The 25,968-nt window shown below is 40.2% G+C and overlaps 1 protein-coding gene across 3 annotated transcripts in view; it reads right to left on the bottom strand.

Annotated features, from left to right (window-relative positions):
• Nucleotides 1-25,968, bottom strand: part of arfgef1 (ADP-ribosylation factor guanine nucleotide-exchange factor 1 (brefeldin A-inhibited)) — a 45,449-nt gene that overhangs the window by 5,453 nt on the left and 14,028 nt on the right. Inside the window, exons 3-33 of one of the 3 annotated variants that reach the window (XM_057824342.1) lie at nt 22,465-22,621; nt 22,119-22,265; nt 20,618-20,797; nt 20,383-20,436; nt 17,173-17,494; nt 16,999-17,100; nt 13,652-13,899; nt 13,433-13,566; nt 12,600-12,834; nt 12,434-12,533; nt 12,152-12,291; nt 11,970-12,078; nt 7,512-7,713; nt 7,338-7,449; nt 7,058-7,263; nt 6,896-6,980; nt 6,666-6,831; nt 6,441-6,592; nt 6,251-6,379; nt 4,437-4,595; nt 4,193-4,337; nt 4,018-4,108; nt 3,910-3,950; nt 3,513-3,834; nt 3,014-3,186; nt 2,779-2,939; nt 1,977-2,107; nt 1,660-1,789; nt 1,446-1,581; nt 1,234-1,372; nt 1,123-1,168 (exon numbers count right to left, since the gene is read on the bottom strand). In XM_057824342.1, coding sequence (XP_057680325.1) covers nt 1,123-1,168; nt 1,234-1,372; nt 1,446-1,581; nt 1,660-1,789; nt 1,977-2,107; nt 2,779-2,939; nt 3,014-3,186; nt 3,513-3,834; nt 3,910-3,950; nt 4,018-4,108; nt 4,193-4,337; nt 4,437-4,595; nt 6,251-6,379; nt 6,441-6,592; nt 6,666-6,831; nt 6,896-6,980; nt 7,058-7,263; nt 7,338-7,449; nt 7,512-7,713; nt 11,970-12,078; nt 12,152-12,291; nt 12,434-12,533; nt 12,600-12,834; nt 13,433-13,566; nt 13,652-13,899; nt 16,999-17,100; nt 17,173-17,494; nt 20,383-20,436; nt 20,618-20,797; nt 22,119-22,265; nt 22,465-22,621 — 4,654 coding nt within the window. Of the gene's footprint in view, nt 1-1,122; nt 1,169-1,233; nt 1,373-1,445; nt 1,582-1,659; nt 1,790-1,976; nt 2,108-2,778; nt 2,940-3,013; nt 3,187-3,512; nt 3,835-3,909; nt 3,951-4,017; nt 4,109-4,192; nt 4,338-4,436; nt 4,596-6,250; nt 6,380-6,440; nt 6,593-6,665; nt 6,832-6,895; nt 6,981-7,057; nt 7,264-7,337; nt 7,450-7,511; nt 7,714-11,969; nt 12,079-12,151; nt 12,292-12,433; nt 12,534-12,599; nt 12,835-13,432; nt 13,567-13,651; nt 13,900-16,998; nt 17,495-20,382; nt 20,437-20,617; nt 20,798-22,118; nt 22,266-22,464; nt 22,622-25,968 lie in introns of all 3 variants that reach the window. The other 2 variants (XM_057824341.1, XM_057824343.1) reach the window with 2 other exon arrangements.

The following is a 25,968-nucleotide window of genomic DNA, read 5'->3' as shown; positions in this document are numbered from 1 at the left end:
ATAAATTGCACGACAAATTGAAACCATTGAGAATACGGATGAACAATGACGGAAAATATGGTGACCGGATACAGCGACATGTCATTGTGTGACATTGGTGAGTGGGGTCTATAGCTAGAACAGCGGTGAGTCTGGAGTTGAAGGCCAGTTCATTTGGTTCTGTTATCAGTAGGGCTGTCAAATTTATTGTGTTAACGGGCGGTAATTATCTTTTTTAATTAATCACGTTAAAATATTTAATGCATTTAAAGCATGCGCGGAACGACCCACTCACGCATTGACGCAAACAGACTACAATGGCGCTATTTCACGTATATAAAGGAGCTAAGAGGCAGCGTCAATTGAATGGAGTAAATACAAGCATTCATTGGGAACGTGTTTATAACTTGCAAAAGCTTTGACATCTCTTCCACAACAATTATATCTATTGTGGGAAGCGACGTGGGGAAGTATGATAGGAAGTGGTCTTTCGCTTAACGCCCTGTATTGTGCCCAACGCAGAGAAAATATACCATTTACCACCACACACAGTCATGGTTGGCCCACTTCCCATCATGCATTTGGGCAGAACAGTTAAGTCGCTACAGGATCATTTACTGAAAGCTCAACAAATACACTAGATGGCAATATTTAGTCACAATATACAAACTCACATTTATTAAGAATTACAAGTCTTTCTATCCGTGGATCCTTTTCACAGAAAGAATGTTAATAATGTTAATGCCATCTTGTGGATTTATTACTATAATAAACAAATACAGTACTTATGTACAGTATGTTGAATGTATGTATCCGTCTTGTCTTATCTTTCCATTCCAACAATAATTTACAGAAAAATATGGCATATTTTAGAGATGGTTTGAATTGAGATTCATTAACGATAAATTATTTTTTAAGCTGTGATTAACTCGATTAAAAATTGTAATCGTTCGACAGCCCTAGTTACAAGTAAATATTTTTTGTTGTAAATATCCCATAATACAGTGAGGACAGCTGCGGCTTATAGTCCAGTGTGGCTTATCTATGGACAAATACCGCTTTCGTGCCAAATTTGGTGGGTGGCGGATTATAGTCAGGTGTGCCTTATAGTGCGAAAATTACAGTAGCTCTTTCCTGCCTCACCTGCTTGTCCAAATAGTCGCCTTCAATTGGTCTCCATGTCAACAGCCTGAAACAAATAAAAAATTCATCATGTTGTGTTTAGGACTGAGAAAAAAAATTGATATGCCTTACGCGTGAGGGATGGTGGTCTTAAAAATGTCAAGCATGCAGTTGCACGTTTTGTCCCACGTCTCGGCGGAGAATTTCTCGCCGTTCAGAATGACGACGTTCTCCAAGCAGTTTGTGCCAGAGCGAGCCAGCTGTTCGTTGTCTGTGCGCAGAACGGAGGAATTAGTAGCCACCTTAAATCTCAATCCCTCAAAAAGTGAATTAAGAGCTCTCACCTTGCTGGACACACCAGTAGAGCTGAGCTAAAATGTCATCCAGCAGAACGTCGCTGAGGGACTCGAAGTACTGCGTGAACACGTCACAGATGGCGTAAAGTGCGTGGTTGCAGGTGGTGGTCATCCATTCCGCTTTCTGCGTGAAGGCAACAAAACATCTTAAGTGCGGTAGGCCAAAGTAAAAGGGCGGAAATACTTTAAGTGACAGACTCACCTCAGTCTGTTGCTCAGGTAGCTTCATGTTGTCAAAAATCCTGAAGACAATTCTGAACAGGTCCTGCCACCAGTGCTTTTCGAAGGTGTGCCCGTATGTCTTCATCACCTCGAACATAACAGTTAACCCCCTAAAGGAGAAACAAACCAGAGTGGCAAAATGACAAGATTAACTCATTGGCTACAAGTGACAAACGTCCAACCCATTTGGACAGGAAGAACTAGCAGCGAATATTCCCAGAGAAGTCTGGTGGCCCGCCAGGTTTATAAAGAATTGGGGGGAAACTCTTGATATATAAAGGGAGGGTGTTGGGGTACCTGGTCCGCACATCCAGCTTGCACCTGTTGATGATACAGGACAGCTCGAAGAGGATGGGGAACCAGCCTCGTACCCACACACGGTCCTCCGGCGCTACATTCATGTCGTCGCTGGTGTAGTCTTTGAAGGCCTGCAATGTGAGGAAGCAACATTATAATCTATAATCACCCACCCGGCATCTCCACTCGTCTGCAGGACTATCACGTGTTAGTTGGGACTCATGCATGACTAGGTGAAATTAGATACACTCAAGTAGAAAATCTGGGGTTCAGGATTAGTGATGAGACAGCATAGAATAGGATGCCAACATACTCACACTCGCAAGAGATTCCCACAAATACTGGGTTCTAGACCACATGGCTGATTTAGGTACACTTCCCCCTCCCAATCACTTATTTCTCAGACCCCTCCCCCCTTCCTTGGTTATCAGGCCCCCCACATTGTGTCAACCGGAAATACAACTAGCTAAAAATAGCACCAACATATTCATAGTTAGAGTAGGCATTTAATGTATTTCTTGGTGTTTGTTCTTTTTCTGTCTTCTCTCCCTCTTTTCTTTTGTTTCCCCATAACCCCTTCCTGTTCGCTGCTTTCTCCTAATAAACAAAGTACGTTGAATGATCACAATGGATGTATGTCATACTCCCATGTGATACATTTAAACTGTTCAGATCAATCGGACACTCAGATCTCAATTCTCCATGTCAAGTGGCTGAGCATGATAGGTTTAAAAAAAACAAAAAAAATTATGATCTACGGCGGGAAAACTGAGCCGTAATCTTGTCAACCCGACAAACGGACCTGTGGCCTTCCAGAGACGTATTTGGCGCAATGTCTTATGAGGCGAATGGCTTCCATGCTGGTGTCGGGAAAGGCAGCGTTGCAAGCGAACTCCGAAAGGCACTTGACGGCATCCTGAAAGGAGTCGATGGTGGCCGCAAAGTGCTTCTCGAATACATTCGCTAGGGGAAAATGTACAGACGCGATGAGTTCCAACTCTGAGTTGGGACAAATTCAGAAATGGTGCGGCACTCACTGACGATGTGCCCCGTGGTGTGGAAGGCTAGTTCCACGATGCTCTCGTCCTGGTCAGACGCCGCTAGATGGAACACAGAGAAGATGTTCTTCCAACCTGAACGGATGTTGGCTGCTTGGGAGTTGACCATTTGGGCAATGCAGCGGACTACCATGTCTCTGATAGTGGGCGATCTGGAAAGAGATGAATGGTGAGTCAAAGAATGTTTAGCCTCTTAAAACACAGGTGTCAAACTCAAGATCTGAGGGCCGCCACAGAGTTTTGAGAGGCTTTTTTAATTTAAAAGTTTAAATTAAACTCAACGTATCAACATTTTCTCCAAACAACTAATTGACAATTAATTAATCATCTATTAGCAGGCATCATAGCCCTCCATAGGTAACCATTACTAAGATGAGTTCGACACCCCTGTTCTAAGAGCCTATATGACTCAAAATGTGATGCCCACACAGGTGGAGGCCAGGTTTTAGTTAAGTCTCAAACCTAATCTTCTACATACCTGTTTTTCTTCATGATATGCTCAAACGGCCTGAGGAAGTCCTTCTGGAATCTGAAGTTGGCCAACTCGCCCTTCTCCAAAAACTTCATGGACAGCTGCCTGAGCGAGTCCACGGCAAAAATGGCCACGTCTTCGTTGGAGTTGCAGCCCACCTTGTTGAAGTGGTCCCCGATCACTTCCCAAATCCTGGACCACTGCAGCCGGATGCGGCCCATGTTGTAATAGGAGATCTCCACGATCTTCTGCAGGCTGAACATGCGCGGGTGCGTGGGCGAGGCCAGCTCATCCATGGACACGGCGCACAGCCAGCGCACAAAATCCACTGAGAGCCACACGGACAATGGTTAACACCACCGACAATTTATTCCAGTTGTCAATTTGTCGCTGCTAAACTTACCTATTGCATTGCCGTCAAGTCTTGTTGAGCCCGTGAAAATCCTAAAAGTGATAAATTGGTTATAATGTGAAACAAGGTTTGTTATTTATCAATATGTAAATGTCTGACCTGTCCACAGCCACTACCACACTCTGCGAGCTGGTTTCTCCGATGGACTCCTGGATGCTAGCGATTTGCTTGCGGTCTACTGTGCCACCGACTGCCAATCAGAGATTTCATTTTACTTTTTTTTTTTTTTTTTTAAACGGGTTCCATTATGAACTCTGAAACGGCACCAACTTACCCAATCCCAGGTACTCATCATTGCTTTGTTCCTTCGTGCTAGCCACAAAGCCCTCCTTGCCACGCACCGTTCCCGAGATGTAGCGTGCTTTCACACCCGTACCGATTAGCTGCGCTAGCTCGAGTTGACTGATGCACTTCATGATCTGAGATGGCATGTAAAAAAAAAAAAAAAAAAAAATCATTGCGATTTTTTTTGTAAATTTAAGTTTAAAAAAAAAAAAAAACTTGTAAAGAAGGGCGACCTCGTGCCAGGAGTTGCCAAGGTAGTTCCCGTCAGTGTGCGCAACGGTAATGAGCGTCTTGATGGTGTCGATGTTCTTCTGCTTCATTTCAGCAATACCTGAGCTGGCCGTGAGCAATGTGAATCTGGCTAGCGCTTGCACGTAGGCATCCCGCTCCAGCTATAAAAAATAAAATAAATAATTTGGGTATTTCATTTGCTTTTATCAGGCATGAAAGTGGGTCAGGGGTAAAAAGGTGAGAAAGGTGTGGAGGAAATATGTTCCGGTACACCGTATAAAAAGGGCTGTCCCAAAGGACTAATTTTCTCCTGATTAGTCGGCCGACTATTTACTAGTCAACTAAATCTAATAATTCCAACCCCCCTCTTTTTTTTTTTTTTTTACTAATTTAGCAATACATTTTTTGATGACACTTATTTATTCATGACAACATTTTGGAACACTTAAATTCTTTATATTAAAGTACAAATAAACACGTATAATAATTATTCATTGCCAATCAGATTTGTCATAAAGGGTGTCATTTTAAAGCTATTCTTAGTGTAGAATCTGAATTTTGAAGTATGTGGGATTAACTCCAGAAATCGTTATTGATATGACGAACATGACGTGCTTTTATTTTGAAATGTTCACCGGAAATAAGTTCGCTAAAACGCTAACCGTAAGCTTTACACTCCGCAAAAAAAGCCTCTTTTTGTCATTACATGTGGTGTGAGTAATCTTTTTTTTTTCTCTTTTTTTTTTTATGTGCAAATGCTGTTCACCAGCGATTTTTCATGTTTGAAGTGTAACCTTTTAACCGCAAGTTGGCATTTTGGAGAAGACTGTCAATGTTTTATAGCAGGGTAAAGTTGGTTGTCTTTTTTCCTCATTAGCCTCAATGTAGCAATTCTAACATTTACAGTGTTTGATATAGATGTGTTTCCTTATTTTGTATGTCTGAACTTTAATTCTACGGCGTGGTGATAAACATCTGTGAAAGGGAGTCTCATATGCCATCAGCACGCAGGCACAAATGTATGCGCGCGCAGCAATAAACCACAGCCGTGAAAATTGCCGCCCTCATTTTTATTTACCGTGCGATAAATTGACTCATTGCATATCGCGACAGGCTTAGCAACTTCAATAAAACATGTCGTTAGTTAGTTAGCTGGACTTACTATCTGCTAGCTTGTAATTGTCTCCTGTTGTCTTCCAAAATTACAACTGGGTGACGTCGCATAAGCTTAGGTGTTCATTCACGGCTGACGTGCAGCCAAGCTTGGCAATGAAAAGACAGGACATAACAGTGTACCCTCCTTTGTTTCGTTGAAATAAGTAAATGTTTTGGCCTCTCTGGTGCGCTTTTTTTTGGCTTTGTTTCGCGCTCCCCGCTTGCATACAAAGTGTCCGACATTAAAAAAAAATCCTCCGACACTCCCCCACCACCTTAAGAATTTTCTCCTTGGATCTACACAATTCATGTAGGTCACTCATTCTGACTTCAAAACGGCAAATTTCGCCAAAAGGTGAGAGATTTTCATGCCTATTTTATTACTGGAAGTACAGACATTAAATATTGTTTATTTGAGTCATTGTAAATAATTACGTTCATATTTCTGGATTGATTTTATTAAATAATTGGCTACTAATCATACTGAAGTCAGTAGTAACAACTATTTTTTTATATACAGAATGAAAAGTGAAATTTGTGCAACTTTCTAGCTCTGACCCAACATCTTTTTTTTTTTCCAATTAATTTGTAAAAATACGTTGTTGTTTTTTTAATTCATTTTTGTGTCTGTTTTTAAACTACAAGCTTGAGTCCAAAGCACCTGTATGGAGAAGATACATGCTATCCTTATGGCGCAGCGGATCCCTTCTAAACAGAGCGACGCCACCTCAGTATCATCACAGTCCTGGAGACCCACACTGAAAGCGGCTAGGAACGGCGTCCATGCCAGCTGTGACGAGAACATACAAGTAAGCTTCAGCGGTGACGATGACGCCCATCCGTCTTCCTACCTTGAACATGGGTCGTACGTGCTCCAGGTGGGTAGCGCTGGTGAACGGCGCCTGCACGTGGCTGACTGCCTCCATCAACGCTTTAGCAGTCTTGGCCATCTGCTCCATCTCCACGTTATACAACAAACGCCGCTGTTTCTCGCTGGCTACACCTTAAGGAGAAAACACATAATGATGTCTTGACTCAGGAGTACTCAAAAGACTCATATCGCAAATCATATTTACTCTGCTTGCTGGATTTCATCGTAAGCTCCTTAGTCTCCTTCATGGCGATCTTCTTGCCAGCGATCTCGTCATAGATGGCAGAGAGGTACTCCTCGGGAAGGTCTTTGCTGTCGTTGATGCCGCGGTTCATTTTGATGTACTGCTCCTTTGTCATTTTGTTTTTCACCTTCGGAAGGACAAAAACGAGCATGCAACTCTTCCTCTGAATTTATTGACGACGTCATACGTACTTGTGGACTGTGAAGGTCAGTCGTTAGCATAATGATCGAGTACGCGAGCACGTAGGCGGTGTCTGCGCTGGCGAAAAGGGTTTGCCTGCAAAATATGTTCCATAAAATAAACTCCACAACATCACATAGCGGCGCGCTCACAAACGCCGCAGCCAAGCTTACCCTTGATTGCACTCCAGGTATCTGGCGGCGAACTTCTCCATGAGCCGGTCAATCTTTTGAGCCTCACCGGGTAGTCGGAAACCCTCCAGGAACATCCTCAGCGCCGACACAAAGTCTTTGCCTTGGAAGTCCATTTGATCAACGTACGCGTACATCACTTCCTTGTTGAAGCGCTCATTATCGCCGAGAAATTCGCCCACTTGGGTCTAAAAGTGAGGATTTTGCCACTTTATTCGAATTGTTCAGTGTGTAAAAAGTTCTTTCGTGCAGCAGAACCAACCGAATCAAGGCGCTCTTCTTGGTGGAGAAATTGAGCCAGGTCTTCAGGAGTCGTACCTAGCATGCCTTGCTCTTGAAGGTACTGGATCCCCCTCTTTGGTTTCTTATTGAATCTACATAACAATCATCATCAACAGCAGAAATAAGGATTAATATACATTTAACTGAAACTTACAGATCAATGCCCTGCTCGATGATCTCCTTCTGCTGCTTGAGGACTTCAAACTGCTCGGGGTTGTCGGTGCCCGACATCTGCGTGCTGTAGCTGCCGATGCCCGACGAGGCCGTTGAGTCCAGAGAGTTGATGCTGCCGTAGCGGTTAATGGTCTCTGGAGCCCGAGTTTCGCCACTATCCTGTTCAGATGGCTTCTCTTGGCCTAGGAAGAAGGGCGTAAGAGGTATGTTTTAGAAATGATTTGATGAAATTACAGATTGACCACTAAAATGGGCGTACACATAGACTCCACCATCAGTTGACAAGACAACTACCACAGACTGCGCCACACCTTCCCGTAGGGGGCCGACCCATAGAGCATTGAGCTGGCTTTCACTATTCACTGTGATAAACATACTGCGTTCTAACGCTGGATTTAGGAAATATGACGTCGGTTTTACTGCATACAAGCAGGCAGGAGAGTCGCAAGAGTGATTTGGTCAAAGATTCAAGGTAATTATTAAATTTTTCGCACCATGCATGCACTTTGAAACGTTGTGAATACAATGAAATAAATTGGGAAAAATTAGCCTAACTTTAGCTTGAAATATTTACGTAAAATGAATATTTGCCCGGTTTTTTGTTTTTAACCAAGAGTCTAGACTGTTTTACCTTCATATCTGCAGAAATTCCGCGATTTAAGCATTTATTTGCAGGAATTTTCCATTTTAAAAGCTCTTGGTTCTGTGAAGGCCGCCATGTTGGATTAAACAATACCGTAACTTTGGCTTGAAATATTTATGAAAAATGAATGATAACTGCCCGCTTTTTACTTTTAACCAAGAATCTAGACAGTTTTATGTTTATATCTATAGAAATTCCACAATTTAAGCATTTATTTGCAAGAACTTTCAACTTTAAAAGCTCTTTGTTTCGTGACAGTCGCCATGTTGAATTAAACAATGCCGCAACTTTGTCTTGAAATATTTATGTAAAATGAACAATAATTGACTGTTTTTTTGGTTTTAACCAAGAATTTAGACTGTTTTACATTCATATCTATAGAATTACCGCGATTTAAGCATTTATTTGCAAGAATTTTCTATTTAAAGTGATCCTCTACCTTAAATACATGTATTCAGATTCAGAATATTTATTGTCATTGTTGCAAAAAGCACAACGAAACTTTGTTTGGAGCATCCATACAACTGGGGCTCTAATAAACCACAACTGTTCTCTTGTACTAAAATATGTTGTTAGAAACACATAAAATGTTAAATCAATGGCAATATTTTATAATATTTACTACATATTTTGACCGTTAGTTGGCACCATGGTTTGCGGGCTCGCAGTGATGACGTCATTGGGATCTTTCCAAATGTGTAGCGTGTTCAACAATTGCTTGTTGCTGCCTAAACTCGCGAAGTAAAATGCCACGATGTGCTGCTTTTGGATGCAATTTCCAGTCAAATGGAAACAAGGGGAGTGAAGTGAGTGGTAAAGGTGGAATTATTATTTTTAGTGAATAAATGTGCACAAGTGGAAGCTTCTCCCCCTTTTTGGTTCCTGTATGCACGTATCCTACCCACCACGCGTTACAACTGGCGCCCAAACATCTTTCGTGGATCCTCAGTCAAGTAAGGGATCAGTGTATTTTCTCGATCCGACGGTCCCACCGCGTCTGCAATATTGGTGTCGGATCTGTCTATTTTTTTTTTTTTATTCGTTGGTTCCACAGCAGCTTTTCGGATCAGTCTATTTTGTGGACTCGACGGCCTGATCGGGACTGCAACATTGCCATGGGATCAGTCTAATTCCTGGATCTTAGAGTGAGTAAAAAACGCGGATTTGGATTACTATTGCTATATTTTATGTTGACCATTCTTCGTGGGAGTTTTCCCCAAATCATACCAAATAATCAAAGCACTATGGCACGCTACAGTGACGACAGTGACTCTGACATGGACCTTACAACAATGTTGGAGTTCGTCAGGGAACGTGTTTTTGCGTACTGCTCAGCTCCCGAGTGAAGAGTGGTCAAGGTGGAAATATTTTTTGTGAATAAAATTTGCATAGGTGGAAGCTTCTCCCCTTTTTGGTACTTTAGTACACGTATCCTACCTACGACGCGTTACAATGTACAAGACATGGATTACACAAGGTGTGCTCTTTGGCCTGTACTGTATGTAAAGCACACGACAGCTCTGGATGCTCTGGAACAATCTACATAATTATATTGGGATAAGTTTGAAAACGCAATATGCTTAACTTGAATATCTGCTAATAAAACCGGAGTTCCCAACAGCATACACTCTCGCTCCCAACCGGAGTTCCCAACAGCATACGCTCTCTCGCTCTGTTGTCATTGAGACTTTTGCCCAACTTTTGTCTTATCAGGTATTTGCTGCACGCATTTTTCCCTGAAGCTCGTCTTGTGAACGACAATGCTGTCCTGCTCCTCACTTTTCAGATCTGGTTCAAATAGGAAGGGTAGAACCGAAAGCTAACGAGTGACACACTGGAATTTCGGCAACGGGCCCGGTGACGTCACGCACTGCGACGTAACAAGAATGGCGACCTATCACTTAAAATAATTTTACAAACTTTATTAAAACATTAAGGGTTTTAATATCAAATTATTATAACTCATACTAACATTTATCATTTAAGAATTACTTGTCTTAAAAATAGAGGATCCCTTTAAAAAACTGTTTTGTGACAGCTGCCACGTTGGATTTTGTATCTCTACACAAAAGCAGAATTCAACCTAAATAGTGATTATCTATAGAAAAATGCAAATTTTGCTTTTGTCGAATAAAATTATGATGATTCTGCATGCTCTCCTCAAGCATTAAGTTTTTTGATGTGAAAATTAAGTGATTTATTAGCTGTTGAAAAGTTGCACTAAATTAAAAAAAAAAAAATTGAGCAAAAAGTTGATTATCTCTATTTGGTGATTTTTGTGCATCTGGTGTAAAATTCGAGAATTTTATAGCTATTTTAAGTTTTGTTATACTTGTATAAAAAAATAATTGGGATTTTATTAGGGAACGACTTTGATTTTTTTTTTTTTTTTTTTTTATGTCGCTGCTCATGGAGACTCATACATGCCCAAGAGAGGTGTCCGTTTTGGTTTCTTGGTCGCTAGCGGCTTTGGTTTTGAAAATATTTGAATTTTAAGTTTTTTAAAAATTGGCCCCCTACGGATCGGCCCCTAGCCTCATGTTCCGTCAACTGATATTGAAGTCAATGCCGTACATAAAACAAAATAAGGAGTTTATACTAGGGAAGGGACTATCAACACAATTTAATCACAAGTTACAGTCCAATGAGAGAACCTTTAAGCAACATAGAACTTTTGTCAGTGCACAATTTGCTGATACAAACTATACACCTGTTACAAACTTTGACGCACACACTACCTTGGCTAATGGCTACCAAGCTATGTTGGGGACTTGGGGTTCATCTAAAGTATAAAATTATTTTTTGCTAAGGTGACAGTTTTAGGCTTCTCAAATGACCATTAATTTTCTTTGTGATTCTTCAACTAGAAGGAGAAAGACATGCACTTTTAAGCTGTTTTTTGACTATTTATTTGCCTATCCTGCACAATACACTTGTCTGACACTTCATTTGAATGTAAATTCAACTAAAACTAAGAGTTCACAATGGGATAGAACGCTACAATAGTAGACACTGTCTGCTAGCATGTCGGAAATTCTTTAAAAAATTCACGAGGGAGTCGTCAAGGTAACATGAGCCTCGGTTTTACCCGCTATCTGCACGAGAAGATCTCATTTCAAAATCACACACGAAAGCTATCCGAGTCTCAACAAGCACTTATGCTAATGCTACCGTTACCTGCTTTGGCTTGAAAGTCACGCATCAAAGGGAGAAAATAACACTGCTGTTACAACAAGGTAGAAGACAGGGAAATGGATAAAAATTATGGAACACACTCATTCTTTTGTTAGAGCTTCAGCTTTAGAAAACAACAGAATGGAAAGCCGAGAAAGAGTCTTTTCATACCATAATGCATTTTCTACATTCCCAAACCTTATGTTCAAGTCGCCATCATTTAAATTTTAATCTACCTTTGCCAAAAACAGGAAAGGGTTTGAGGAACTGTTTTCTTGGAGTCATCAGTACTTTTGCAAATACAGCAAAGTATTATGTGTATATCAGGTCATGGAAGATATGATATCCGACAGTCAAATATTGATATTTTACTGTAAATCAGGGCTGTCAAACTTTTTTTTGTCGCAGACCAGATTTTAGTTGAAGTTTCCTTCTAGTTTGATAGTGATGAATCGTCAACTTTAGACACTGTTCTCATATTGGACTCAAAGTAGTCTAAATTCTCATTTTTGTATCTTGTTCAAGCATTGCAATAGTACCCAAGTATTTATTTACATATTGGGTGGCACATAAAATGTAAATGTACCCATAGAATACAAATATTTACATCTGACCACTTACCAAGGCTAGTTTGGGAATTGGGGTTGACATACTGGTCCTTGCTCCACTCCACCATGCATTTCAAGATGGACACCAGACATTCCAGGCCTTTTTTTCGCAAGGTCAGCTCCTGCATATGCCATCGTTATCGTCAAAATTGAGCGCTGATGATGTCGAACTATTTTCGGGGGAGTGGCAATGACCTGCGGGGGCGTGGTACCCAGCTCGTGGCCGCCGCGTCCCTGCGCTATTTTGGAGAGGTCGTTGACTAGCCGCTCGAAGATGTTGGCGGCGTTCAAGTCGCAGTCGTAGTTCACATAGATATCGACTACGCTCTGAGCGTCTGATGGGAAGAAAACAAGGTTTTTAGCATTGAAAATGAATAGACAAGAATAGATTTCCCCAAAATCAACAGGAAGTGACGTGGTAATGCCCCCAAATTTTAATAGAACGAATTGACTGAATGAAGGATTAGAAATGCGGACCTGCACATATTCTGGTGAGTGTTTGGATGACCATCCATTTGTGGTCGAAGGAGCTCGTGGACGTCTCCAGAATGTAGAGGAAAATCTCCTTGAAGAAAACCTGAACGACAACACATACGGGTCCCACCACGCTCCTCTATTTTGTTTCCACAACACGATCAGTTACCTCGATTTGCATCTTGAGGTGCGTCTTAAAGTGCGACAGCAGCGTTAGGAAGATGGACAGTGACAGCTCGAAGACCTCGGGCACGGACGACACTCCGTTCTTGGAAAGCGCCACGCACAGGTACTGCTTGATGGCGTTGATGAACATCTCGTTGGTCTTGAAGATGGGACCGGCGTTCTGCAGGATGGACAGCAGCAGCTGCAGCGAGAGCACCTTGGACCGCAGCTCGTGTGATCTGGACGCAGAGTCAACAACATTAGAAAATAGTAACATCAGACTCACGAGAGCTAACAGTTAAAAGATGTCATCGGACAAATTCCTAATATTCGTGATTTGCCCATATTTAGATTTATATTACATCATATGTATTTTAATTAAGGTCTTATAGAATATATAAGATTTGAATTTCCAATGGGGTTTTTTTGTCCTTAAAAATTAATAATAATAATAAAAAGAATTTCCTGAAAATATTTTGTCAAATATTTTTCCTGGTGGTTACATTTAAAAAAAAATGCTCTCTAAAATTCATGTACACATTAAAGTTTGTTATAACCATTCCAGTGAGCTAGTTCCTTACATAAGCAGCATCTTCTAGCAACATCCTGACAAAACGTGGCCATTTTACTCACTTGCATGAAATTTTCATAGCGTTTCATGTAAAAAAAAATCTAGCTCTGAGCTACCAGTATTAACCAATCAGAAATGAATTGTTGTGAAAAGCAGGAAGTGATTCATCATTGTCTCCCCCGGATGATTTAGTGAATCATGCAGCTATGACAAGAGTAAACAGCCATTTTTAAATGGATGATTCATATTTGCTGGCTGAGGCTCACTTGGGATCCGGCGGTCCGTCCGATAGAGGCTTCATGGACAGCTTACAAAGTGAGCGAAAAACCAGGAAGGCGTCTTTCTGGAGAATGTGCGAGAATTTGGCGCCCGGCGGTTGACCTGGCGTTGCCCCCGATTCCTGATAAATGATTGTTATTATTCTCCTTCATATTTGTCAATTTTTTAAAACTAATATTTATACGCGTTTTTGCACTTAGTGTCACCTGAGTGTCGGTGGACGAGAGGGACAGTCTGTCATCAGGCAGCGACGGCGTGAAGCTGGCGGAAATGGGCGTGCCAGGGATACCGTTGGCGTGAACATGCTCGCCGTCGCTCCCCGGCGTGCTCTCGTCTTCCGCCGGGGTCCGTGCGGCCTGCGGGACCGCCACGGGTCGCTCCGCCTCCGCCGGCTCGCCCTCTGCCATCGGATCCTTGGCATCGGCGCAGAGATGGGCCGGGTCTAAACAGTTACCTGCCAAGGAGAACGAAGATTGCTTCAAGTAGGACATTTTTTTGTCTTTCTGGTTCTATTTAAAGCGAGGTTAAGAGAGGATAGCATTGTGCCTTAGGCCGCTATTTTCCTCCTGCCTGTGTGTCTCATTTGCACTCATGCGTAAAGAGTCCATTTGAAACGGTTAAAAAGACTTGTGGGTAATAGAAACTTAATGCAAATGCTCATGTACTGAAGCCATTCACACACATACCATACCAGTAAACACCCACCAAGTATAATGGGAGAATGGCAGATAAAATCCTACAAAAGATAATTAAAAAATTCAATAAATAAAAAAGATTAAATAAATAAGCAATTGAAATAAAGACAATTTAAATAATTTAAAGGTAATACTTACAATTCAAATGAATTCAATGAATAAATGCTGAAATAAAAATGGAAGTACCGTAATTTTTGGACTATAAGGTGCACCTGACAATTAGCCACCACCCACCAATTTGACACGAAAACGGCATTTGTTCATAGATAAGCCGTACTGGACTATAAGCTGCAGCTGTCCTCACGATTTTATGGGATATTTACCCCAAAAGATATTAACCGGTAACACGTTATTTGACAGCGGCATCATAAGACTGTCATAACACCAAATGAAACACCATGAAGCTTTGAACCAAATGGCTGCAAAGCTTTATTGCTTCAAGAAGCTTCATTTGGCCATCACTGCTCCCTTGCGGGAGACAGTCAACCTCTGCTGCCACCTGCTGTCAACACTGTTGTCATTCAACATGCCTCCTAGCATGCATTGCAGCACTACAGATGGAAATACCATATTGGTCCGAATATAAGACGGCCCTGATTATAAGACGACCCCCTCTTTTTCAAGACTCAAGTTTGAACAAAGACTTTTTGAACACCAAATTATTTTTTATACAGAAAATAATTACAGTACATCTGAAACAAATGATTATAACAATATATTTGAGAGAGAAAGCATGTTATTTTGCCTCATTCAAATCTTAATATCTGAACATTTAAATATGTAAACTAAAGTGCAATCACATTCGTAAATGAATGGCTTCTGGTTTTTTGAAATGTAAATAAACCAATCTCTTGTGATAAAACAACAAAATTGCAATAACTGCATTAACCATCAAAGTGAAGTCTAGCATTCAGTAATACCCATGATAGTGTTATGTCATAATTATGACTGTCTTATGACAGTCTTATGACGCCGCTGTCAAATGAAGTGTTACTTATTGACCCAAATAAATCAACAAATAAGCCGCACTGGACTATAAGCCGCAGGATTCAGAATGAGGAAAAAAAGTAGTGGCTTATAGTCCAAAAATTACGGTATAGAGAAGTGTAAATTAAAACGTTATGTATATTAAGATAAAGAGGAAAAATGGGAGAAAAATGTTGAAATAAAAAATGTTGAAACCAATAAAAATTGCATTAATTAAGGATTTTCAAAATTGAAATGTTTAAATACATAAAAATAAAGACAAACATTGAAAAGAAATAAGTTTTGAAATACATACAGTTGTGGTCAAAAGCTTACATACACTTGTGAAGAACATAATGTCATGGCTCTCTTGAGTTTCCAGTTATTTCTACAACTCTGATTTTTCTCCGATAGAGTGATTGGAACAGATACTTCTTTGTCACAAAAAACATTCATGAAGTTTGGTTCTTTTATGACTTTATTATGGATGAACAGAAAAAGTGATCAAATCTGCTGGGTCAAAAATATACATACATGGATCTGAAAAAGCGAATCATTGACTAGTCAGGAAAGTCACTTGGAGCCATTTCAAAGCAGCTGCAGGTCCCAAGAGCAACAGTGCAAACAACTGTTTGTGAGTATAAAGTGCATGGCACTGTTTTATCACTGCCACGATCAGGAAGAAAACGCAAGCTATCACATGCTGCTGAGAGAAAATTGGTCAGGACGGTGAAGATTCAACCGAGAATCACCAAAAAGCAGATCTGCCAAGAATAAGAAGCTGCTGGAACACAGGTGTCAGTGTCCACAGTCAAGCGTGTTTTGCATCTCCATGGACTGAGAGGCTGCCGTGCAAGAAGGAAGCCCTTGCTCCAAAAGCGGCACCTTAAGGCTCGACTGAAGTTTGCTGCTGATCACATGGACAAAGATAAGACCTTCTGGAGGAAAGTTCTGTGGTCAGACGAAACAAAAATCGAGCTGTTTGGCCACAATGCCCAGCAATATGTTTGGAGGAGAAAAGGTGAGGCCTTTAACCCCAAGTACACCATGCCTACCGTCAAGCACGGTGGTGGTAGTATTATGCTATGGGGCTGTTTTTGCTGCCAATTGAACTGATGCTTTACAGAGAGTAAATGGGATAAGGAAGAAGGAGGATTACCTTCAAATTCTTCAAATAACCTAACGTCATCAGCCTGAAGATTGGGTCTTGGGCGCAGTTGGGTGTTCCAACAGGACAATGACCCCAAACACACGTCAAAAGTGGTAATGGAATGGCTAAATCAGGCTAGAATTAAGGTTTTTGAATGGCCTTCCCAAAGTCCTGACTTAAACCCCATTGAGAACTTGTGGACAATGCTGAAGAAACAAGTCCATGTCAGAAAGCCATCAAATTTAACTGAACTGCACCAATTCTGTCAAGAGGAGTGGTCAAAGATTCAACCAGAAGCTTGCCAGAAGCTTGTGGATGGCTACCAAAACGGCCTAATTGAGGTGAAAATGGCCAAGGGACATGTTACCAAATATTAGCGCTGCTGTATGTATATTTTTGACCCAGCAGATTTGATCACTTTTTTCTGTTCACCCATAATAAAGTCATAAAAGAACCAAACTTCATGAATGTTTTTTGTGACAAAGTAGTATGTGTTCCAATCACTCTATCAGAGAAAATAGAAATAACTAGAAATAAACTAGATATAGAATAAACTAGAAATAACTGGAAACTCAAGACAGCCATGACATTATGTTCTTCACAAGTGTATGTAAACTTTTGACCACAACAGTAAATCTAAAATATAATATAAATTTAATTTACAAATAGTTGTCTTACAGTTCATGACCCTTAAGATTCTTGCATCAACTTTTATTTTCAGACAAGGTAGTATTAATCTCACCTCCTGCCACAGTGTTGACCACCTCTTGCAGAATGTTCTGTACTATCTCTTGGGCTTTCTCTTCATAATTTGGAGCAACTTCCTCCTCCTCACTAGCTGCATCTAAACACAAATATTTTGTTAAACACAGAAAAAAAAAATAAGGTCCTTTGCTCCTCCTTTCAACAATCTTACTCTGCGCTGCCGCCGTGGCCTGGTCAGCTTCAGTCTGCTCATTCTCCACCACGCAGAAATCAGACCCGTTTTCCGGATCGGGGCTTTCGTAAACGGGTCTGCGTTCTCCTGGCGAAGAGCGACTGCTGCTTCCACCGTCGTCGTCGTCCTGCGACGCCGGTACGGAAGGCGACGACGGCGTTGAAGGAGAGATGACACTCGGGGTGGCGACCGGTCCGTTGGATTCCCGCGTGGGAGCTTTGGGCGGGGTGTGGGTTTGAGGCGAGTCGGGTTCCGTGTGCTGCCGGTGCCGCTCTCGTTCTAGCTGCTTTGCTTCCTGCAACTACACGACGGGACGCAAGGGGGGTTCGCAAACATGCACAGAGAAGGGGGTGAAAAAGTCAGGTTAAGACAATGTTTGAAAAATTCTGACATCCTGTGATTGTTGGCAGTGAGATAAGATAGTAATACAACTTCAAAAAAGTCATTTTCTCCAGACAAAAGTCCACTTGAATATAATCCTCGTGTGTGTGTGTGTTTTAAAAACAGACGGCATTACTTGCTAGCAAACACAAACAAACAAACCGGCGCGAGCAAGCAGTGGACATTCCTCCAGCCAAGCTCCATTAACAGCCCATGATGCTTTCAAGTGCACTCAAAATTCCCAATTTCAAAAAAGAAAAAGCACAATGAGTGAAGGAGACATGACAGGCACACAAAACAATGGTGATTGATGGTCTTTGTAGACATAATTTACATTCTTTGCGTCTTTTTTTAAATGTCAGCTGATAAATGAAATTAACATCTTGACTGATGCCATTAGCATTGAGCGTCGGGAGCAGATGCCACCTCAGAGGCGGTGGAAACAAACTAAGCTCATTATTTTAATGCCACCGAGGCTCGAGTGTGTTAAAGACAACCCGGTGCGTACGTGCGTGTGTGAAGTAAAAAGTACAGCCCTTATCGCTTTCAATGTAAGGTTAAAAGAGTTATGTTGTATATTGAAATGCACAATTTTAGAAAAAAATGTATGTAAAACTAGGAGTGCCATAATTAAATGAATTATTGAATATGTCATTAAATGTCTGATTAATCCAGTATTTATTGATTATTTATACAGGAGGACCAGGAGTGCCAAAATTATTTTTTTCTTTTAACTTGGGAATTTAAGATCTTATTTATTTCAACATTTACTTTTATATTGAATTTGATTATTCATTTAAAAACATGTTTCAAATTTTATTTATATATTTACATTTCGATTAATTCATATCAACATATATTCCAAGAGGAACAAAAATCAAGAAAAATAAATAGATAATAAATGTTAATGAATGTAATTTGAAAGAAAAAAATGACTAACAAAACATTGAAATACATATTCATCAAATGATGTACATTGGGATGAAAAATTATCTGAACCTTTTGGAATCTCACATTTCTGCAAAAAAACACCATCAAATGTGAGCGGATCATTGTCAAAATCACACAGATGAAAAAACTGCTTTCACTAAAACCACCCAAACATTTAGAAGTTTTCATATTTTAATGTGGGGTAGCATGCAGACAGAAGGGGGAAAAATAAGTGAACCATCACATTTAATATTTTGTGCCTCCCCCCTCCTCTTTGGCTGCAATAACTTCAACCAGACGCTTCCTGTAGCAGAAGATCAGTCTGGCACATTGATCAGGACTAATCATGGCCCATTCTTTTCTACAAAACTGCTGTAGTTCGGTCAGATTCCTGGGATGTCTGGCATGAATCGCTGTCTTTAGGTCATGCCACAGCATCTCAATGGGGTTCAAGTCTGGACTTTGACTTGGCCACTCCAAAATGTGTATTTTGTTCTTCTGAAACCATTCTGAAGTTGATTTACTTCTGTGTTTTGGATCATTGTCTTGCAGCATTCATCCTCTTTTCAGCTTCAATTATCTAACGGACGGCCTCAGGTTTTCCTGCAAAACATCCTGATAAACTTTTGAGTTCATTCTTCCATTGATGATTGCAAGTTGTCCAGGCCCTGAGGCAGCAAAACAGCCCCAAATCAAGATGCTCCCTCCACCATGCGTCACGGTGCGGATGAGGTGTTTATGTTGCTGAGCTGTTCTATTTTTCCTCCACACATGACGTTGTGTGTTACTCCCAAACAATTCAACTTTGGTTTCATCAGTCCACAAAATATTATGCAAAAACTTCTGTGGAGTGTCCAAGTGCCTTTTTGCAAACATTAAACGAGCAACAATGTGTTTGTTTTGTTTTTTAACAGCTCCGTGGAGTCCTCCCATGAACATCATTCTTGGCCATAGTTTTACATTTAGTTGCTGTGTGCACAGAGATATTGGACTGTCCCAGTGATTTCTGTAAGTCTTTAGGAGACACTCTAGGGTTCTTTTTTACCTCTCTGAGTATTCTGCGCTGAACTCTTGGCGTCATCTTTGGTGGACGGCCCCTCATCGGGAGAGAAGCAACAGTGCCAAACTCCCTCCATTTGTAGACTTCTCTGACTGTCGATTGATGAACATCCAGACTTTTAGAGATGGTTTTGTATCCTTTCCCAGCTTTATACAAATCAACAATCCTTGATCGCAGGTCTTCAGACATCTCTTTTGCCGAGCCATGATGCATATCAGACAATGCTCCTCAACAAGACAATTCTTACCAAGTGTGTTTTATAGTGGGCAGGGCAGCTTTAAACCACTCATCAGTGATTGGGCACACACCTGACTTAAATTGTTTGGTAAAAATTAGTTTCAATTGCTCTTTAAGTCTCCTTTGGCAGATGGTTCACTTACTTATTTCCCCCCCTCCTGTCATTGTTTGCATGCTATCCTTATTAAAATATGTAAACCTATAAATGTGGTGGTTTTAGTTAAAGCAGACACTGTTTTTTCATCTGTGTGATTTTGACAAAGATCAGATCACATTTGATGGTGATTTTATGGAAAAATGTGAGAAATTGCTGAAGGTTCAGATACTTTTTCATACCACTGCATTTTCAAAATTTTGGCACTTCTTTTCCTCCATAAAAATGACAACATGATCTACAAGCAGTGAAGTGATGCGCAAATGCGATGCAGGAGGAACACAGCAAACCTGATGGACGGAGTGAAGAGGAGGAAGTTGGAGGGGGGAGGAAATACGAGAGAGGAGTACAAAGTTTGAAAAATTTGTGGGTCAGGCATGTGAGGAAAGAAAAAAAATTCACGGCAGTCCTGTGCGCTTTGTTTTACCTGGCGGTCACGCTTTCTGGAGGCCAGAGACCAAGATAGCTTGTGATTTGTAAGCTATGTGTCCCACAGGGAGGGAGGAAGGGAAGGCGGAAGGAGGGGGGAAAAGTGTCATTCAAAAAGAAAAAGATGACATTAGAGCAAGGCAACACCTAAAATGTCCCACAGTGGATGAAACCGGGAAGTTGTGTTTGCGCGGGCGCGTGTACGTGACTGGACGGCGGACGTTGGCACGTACTGCTTGGTTCTCCATGCGGGCGAAGATGACGTTGAGCATCTGCGTGAGCGTGGCTTTGGCTGTGGTCTGGTTGATGAGGTTCTTGCTGGCTAGGTAGATGTTGTAGCAGGTGCGCACGGCTTGCAACACCGTGCCTTCGTGGATCTCGATGTGCTGCGACGTCACCGCCGTGAGCAGTGCCTAAAGAGCAGAATTTGACTTCAACTTCAGTTGTTAAATTTCAAAAACAATCACAGACTAATTGGCTCATATATAAAAATCATGTTAGTTACCGTTATATAGTAATAATATTCAGTTTCTTTTTAAATAATATTAAAAAGAGTACATAATTTAAAATCTAAAAAATGAGTACCATATACAGTATTTACTGTTCATAAAATATTAACTTTAAAATGAAAACAAAAATGAAAAAATATTTATTTTTATTCTTATTATTTATTTATTATTATTGTATATTTTTAATATGTTGTATATTAATTGAAATCAATTAAGAAATTATAATTATACATCTATATTCACTACGAATAGAGTAGAATAGAAAAAATATAATTGAATAAAAATGAATCAAAGAAAAAAAAAAAATTATATATACAGCACATAACTTTAAAATTTAAAAATAAAAACATTGTTTTCTTTTTTCCATTAAAAAATTATTAATTATTAAGTACTGTAATTTTCGCACTATAAGGCGCACCTTACACCAAAAGATATTAACCCTTTAATACTATTTGACAGCGGCATCATATGGCTGTCATAAGACCAAATGAACCAACATGAAGCTTTGAACCAATTGGCTGCAAAGCTTTATTGCTTGAAGAAGCTTCATTTGGCCATCACTGCTCCCTTGAGGGAGACAGTCAACCTCTGCTGCCACCGGCTGACAACACTGTTGTTGTGCAACATACCTCCTAGCATGCATTGCGGCACTACAGATGTAAATAACAATATTAATTTCCTGTGGTAATTATTTCTTCAGTTACTGTTCCAGTTGTTTCATTAATTGCTAGTTATGGTATTTGGTAACACTTTCACAGTGGCGCCATTAGACTGTCATTAGACAATCATAATTATGACACGACACTGTCATGAGCATTAATGAATGCTTAGAACAGATGTCATTTAATGTTATCATTATCTTTTGAATGGATGTAAAAGATCCAAGATGGACATAAATGGAGTTAATGACATAAGCATTCAGTAATACCCATGATAGTGTTATGTCGTAATTATGACGGTCTTATGACAGTCTTATGACGCCGCTGTCATATGAATCGTTACTTATTGACCCAAATAAATCAACAAATAAGCCGCACTGGACTATAGGCCGCTGGATTCAAAATGACGGAAAAAAGTAGCAGATTATAGTCCGAAAATTACGGTATATTGTGATATTCCAAAAAAACCAAACAAACAAGGATTTAGACCATTTTTAGGTTAACAGTGTCGACTATCAAAATACTTTAAATTTGTTTGATAATGGATTAATTATAGTTTCCCCCACTTTGATGATTTGTAGCTGCACTCCCTCATCCGTCTGCGGGCCTTGAAAGCAAGCGCAGATGGTCTCGATGATTCGATCTATGAGCTTTTTGCCCGGCGCTGTACTATCTGGCGCACTGCCTGTCAGGTGGCCGTACGCTATCAGCTTCTGTAAAGACAAAAAAAAAAAAAAAAAAACGCACAGAAAATGTGAAGTCTAAGATCAATTGAACTCATTAGCTGCCATCGATGGTGATAGACATCTAATCCATTTCGACTGGGACGGACGAATGCACATTCCCAGTTACAATGGACGTCTATCGCCGTCGATGGCAGCCAATGACTTTAATACCAGTCAACGCACTAACCTGTAAACAGTCGAGCGATGTGATAACGATGCGTGGACATTTGGACTGACACGCCAACTCGAACGGCAAGAAGTACTTGTCGGCTTCGATGAAATTGGTCTTGGATTTGATTGGCGGCAAAGTGCCAGAACCTGATTTTCCATCACTACTGGGCGGACTAAAGCAGGAAACAAAAACACGTATTGTAACCGTTATATATGTGAAACAGGTTATAACGGGTTTCCCGTTTATGTCGTGATTAATTGCAGAACAACTGTAAAGCTAAATAACTAGCTTGGATAACTAGTTTGAAACTAAGATTGTCAACTCACTGCAAAAAAAAATATATGGGACACCTGATTGGTAGAGTTGGCTGGCTCCATAACCCCGTCACCCTTTATTTTTTGGTTTGTGAAAAATGATTTATAATACTTAAACCTGAATTGATTAAGTACATATTTTAGGGATATAAGCACTTGGAAAAACAATCATTATAAGCAATGTATTTTTATTACAAAATATACTAGAATAAAATGAACATCTATCCTTGTTTTTTTTTTTTTTTATATTATTTTTTAAAAACTTTTTAAAAAAGTGCAAACAAACTGAGGTAAACTTTTAATATTTTTTAAAAAATAATTTAGGTGCATTCAAAGTCCCCTCAGCAATGCAATAACATTTTCGCAAATGATCACTCCAAATATAATGTGGAAATACAAATTAAATTGACAGAACACAAAAAATATTATTAGGCCTGTCGCGATAACAAATTTTAGTAGGCGATATATTGTCTCATAAATTATTGCCGATATGCGATATTATTGTCATTTTTTTAAACAATTCAACAACTAATGTTAATTTACTTAATGTTAATTAGGTTTGTTCCAATCATGTTTTTTTGCTCCCGATCCGATTCCGATCTTTTTAGTTTGAGTATCTGCCGATCCCGATATTTCCCGATCAGATTGCTTTTTTTTTTTTGCTCCCGATTTAATTCCAATCATTCCCGATAATTTTTCCCGATCATATACATTTTGACAATGCATTAAGAAAAAAATGAATAAAACTCGGATGAATATATACATTCAACATACAGTACATAAGTACTGTATTTGTTTATTATGACAATAAATCCTCAAGATGGCATTTACATTATTAACATTCTTTCTGTGAGAGGGATCCACGGATAAAAAGCCTTGTAATTCTTAAAGGATAAATGTGACTTTGTATATTGTGACTAAATATTGCCATCTAGTGTATTTGTTGAGCTTTCAGTAAATTGTACTGTAACCATTTAACTGTTCTGCCCAAATGCATGATGGGAAGTGCAACCATGACTGTGCGTAGTGGTACCAATAGATATATATTCTCTGCGTAGGGAAATAACATAGGGTGTTAAGAAAAAGATCAATTACTACCTTTCTTCCCCACATTGCTTCCCGAGAAAATCTAATCGTAGGGAGAGGAATTTTAAGGCTTTCGCCATCTAAAAAAAGGCTCCAAAGGCTGCCAAAATTCACTCTACTCATTTTACGCTGCCTTTTAGCTCTATATATACAGTAGGTAAAACGGCGCCATTACAGATTGAAACGCAACAACGCGTGAGTGGGTCGTGCAGCGCATGCGTAAATTGCGTTAAATATTTTAACGTGATAATTTTTTTTTTTAATTAATTACCGCCGTTAACGGGATAAATTTGATAACCCTACCTTAAGCCTAAACTAAAGACTCTGGATGAGTGTAACATATTATGTCTGTAACGTTAAATACAATTAGAAAACGATTTAATTAAAAAAATATATATATAGTAAAAAAAGGCATGTCCGATATTTTTTTGCCGATTCCGATACTTTGAAAATGATGTGATCGGATCCGATCACGTTAATTTACTAATGTAAATGAACATTCGTTCATTTGCTGCCACCCTCCCAGTTCAAATGGATTGGACGTCTACTAGTGATAAATTCATTCCAATTTACAGCAGAAGCTTGTTTTTCTGTTTATTAGTTGTTGGTCAGAGAATCATTTTAGGATATTCTACAAATGTATCGATAATCGTTGTATCGCCATATCCTCAGATCATCGTTATCGTGAGCCTTGTATCGCAAATCGTATCGTGAGGTACCAAGAGGTTCCCACTCCTAGACTGTACCTCTACCAATGATATGAGTGGGGTTTCGTATTGTCATTGTTCCATTAGCTCATTGGTCAAAAAGCAGGAGAGGCGGGGGAATGAGTTTCCGTGCATATTCTTGTAAAAAATTACCAGTATTCGTTCAAATAAGACACTATAAAGCACGTCTCTTGAAAGCTCAATACGGGACGCCTACTTTTGTTTCTGAATGCGGAACGGTTTTCAAGGAACGGTTGGCAACACTACTTGAAACCTAATAAAGGCGACTGTAAAACAAAATGGCTGACAACCCCGCTAGGCACATTATCCAGAATCAGAGTAATGTTAATCACACGACTCAAGTTAATTTTTTTTAGACAGTCTTAGAATTACTGAGCGAATTAACTGGGGATTACTTAAAGTTAAGACTCTTCAACCACGAGAAACTCCTAAAGCCTGCGAGATGCATTGATTTTTGCAGTGATGTGAATCAAATGCTTTCGGACAAAAACAAAAAACAAGTTTTAGCCGTTAAAATGGCTGCTCAACCAGAAGGGCTGTTTTGTTTTACATGCAGCGCCTTAGTCACTTCTTCCAATTCAGAATGGAGGCCCATTAGAAGGCTAAAAGCTAAAACACAGAACTCGGGCTCTTCGCTGAGTGCTTGAAATTGTGCACTTAATCTGTCTAAGGAGGCGGGCTCAGTAATCAGCTCTCATGCTGACAAAGCATCCCCGAGCCGCGGATAAGCCGCTAAACCCTCAAGTCGAGTGACACCGCAAATTTTTTTTCTTCGCCGATTCTTCAAAGCCTCCATCCTCTAGGGACCGCCGCCACACCCTGACGAGTGCAGACGCAGCCAGGGAGGGGTTGCTTTGTTTATGTCCTGGCAGTGGAGCAATATGACCTCAGCCTGTTAAGCACTGCAAGAAGCGCCTTGAGACGGTTTTGCCAGACTAGGACTAAAAACAAGCCCGCCGGTGTAGTCTGTAACAAAAGCACAGCAGAACATTGCTAAACTTACTTATAACAGTCAGTCGGTGTTGTCACTGCACGGACATAGTGGTTTCGGGTCAGTAAACACTCAGTATACCCCCCGTATTATTCTACATGTTTGTAGGACAAGTGGCTGATTAAACCTGAGGCGGAAATTTTTTTGGGCGTTGTACCACCTTGAGACGCTTCAACAGAACAGACAGATTTTACAGACGACAATCCGAGCATCTTTGATACCTCGAAATACCGTATTGGCCCGAATATAAGACGGCCCTGATTATAAGACGACCCCCACTTTTTCAAGACTCAAGTTTGGAAAAAAAAGACTTTTTGAACACCAAATTAATTTTTATACAGAAAATAATTGCAGTACATCTGAAACAAATGATTATTAACAATATATTTGAGAGAAAACA

This window comes from Corythoichthys intestinalis, chromosome 20 (assembly GCF_030265065.1).
Source record: "Corythoichthys intestinalis isolate RoL2023-P3 chromosome 20, ASM3026506v1, whole genome shotgun sequence".
NCBI lineage: Eukaryota > Metazoa > Chordata > Actinopteri > Syngnathiformes > Syngnathidae > Corythoichthys > Corythoichthys intestinalis.
This window is presented reverse-complemented; position numbering and strand designations above follow the sequence as displayed.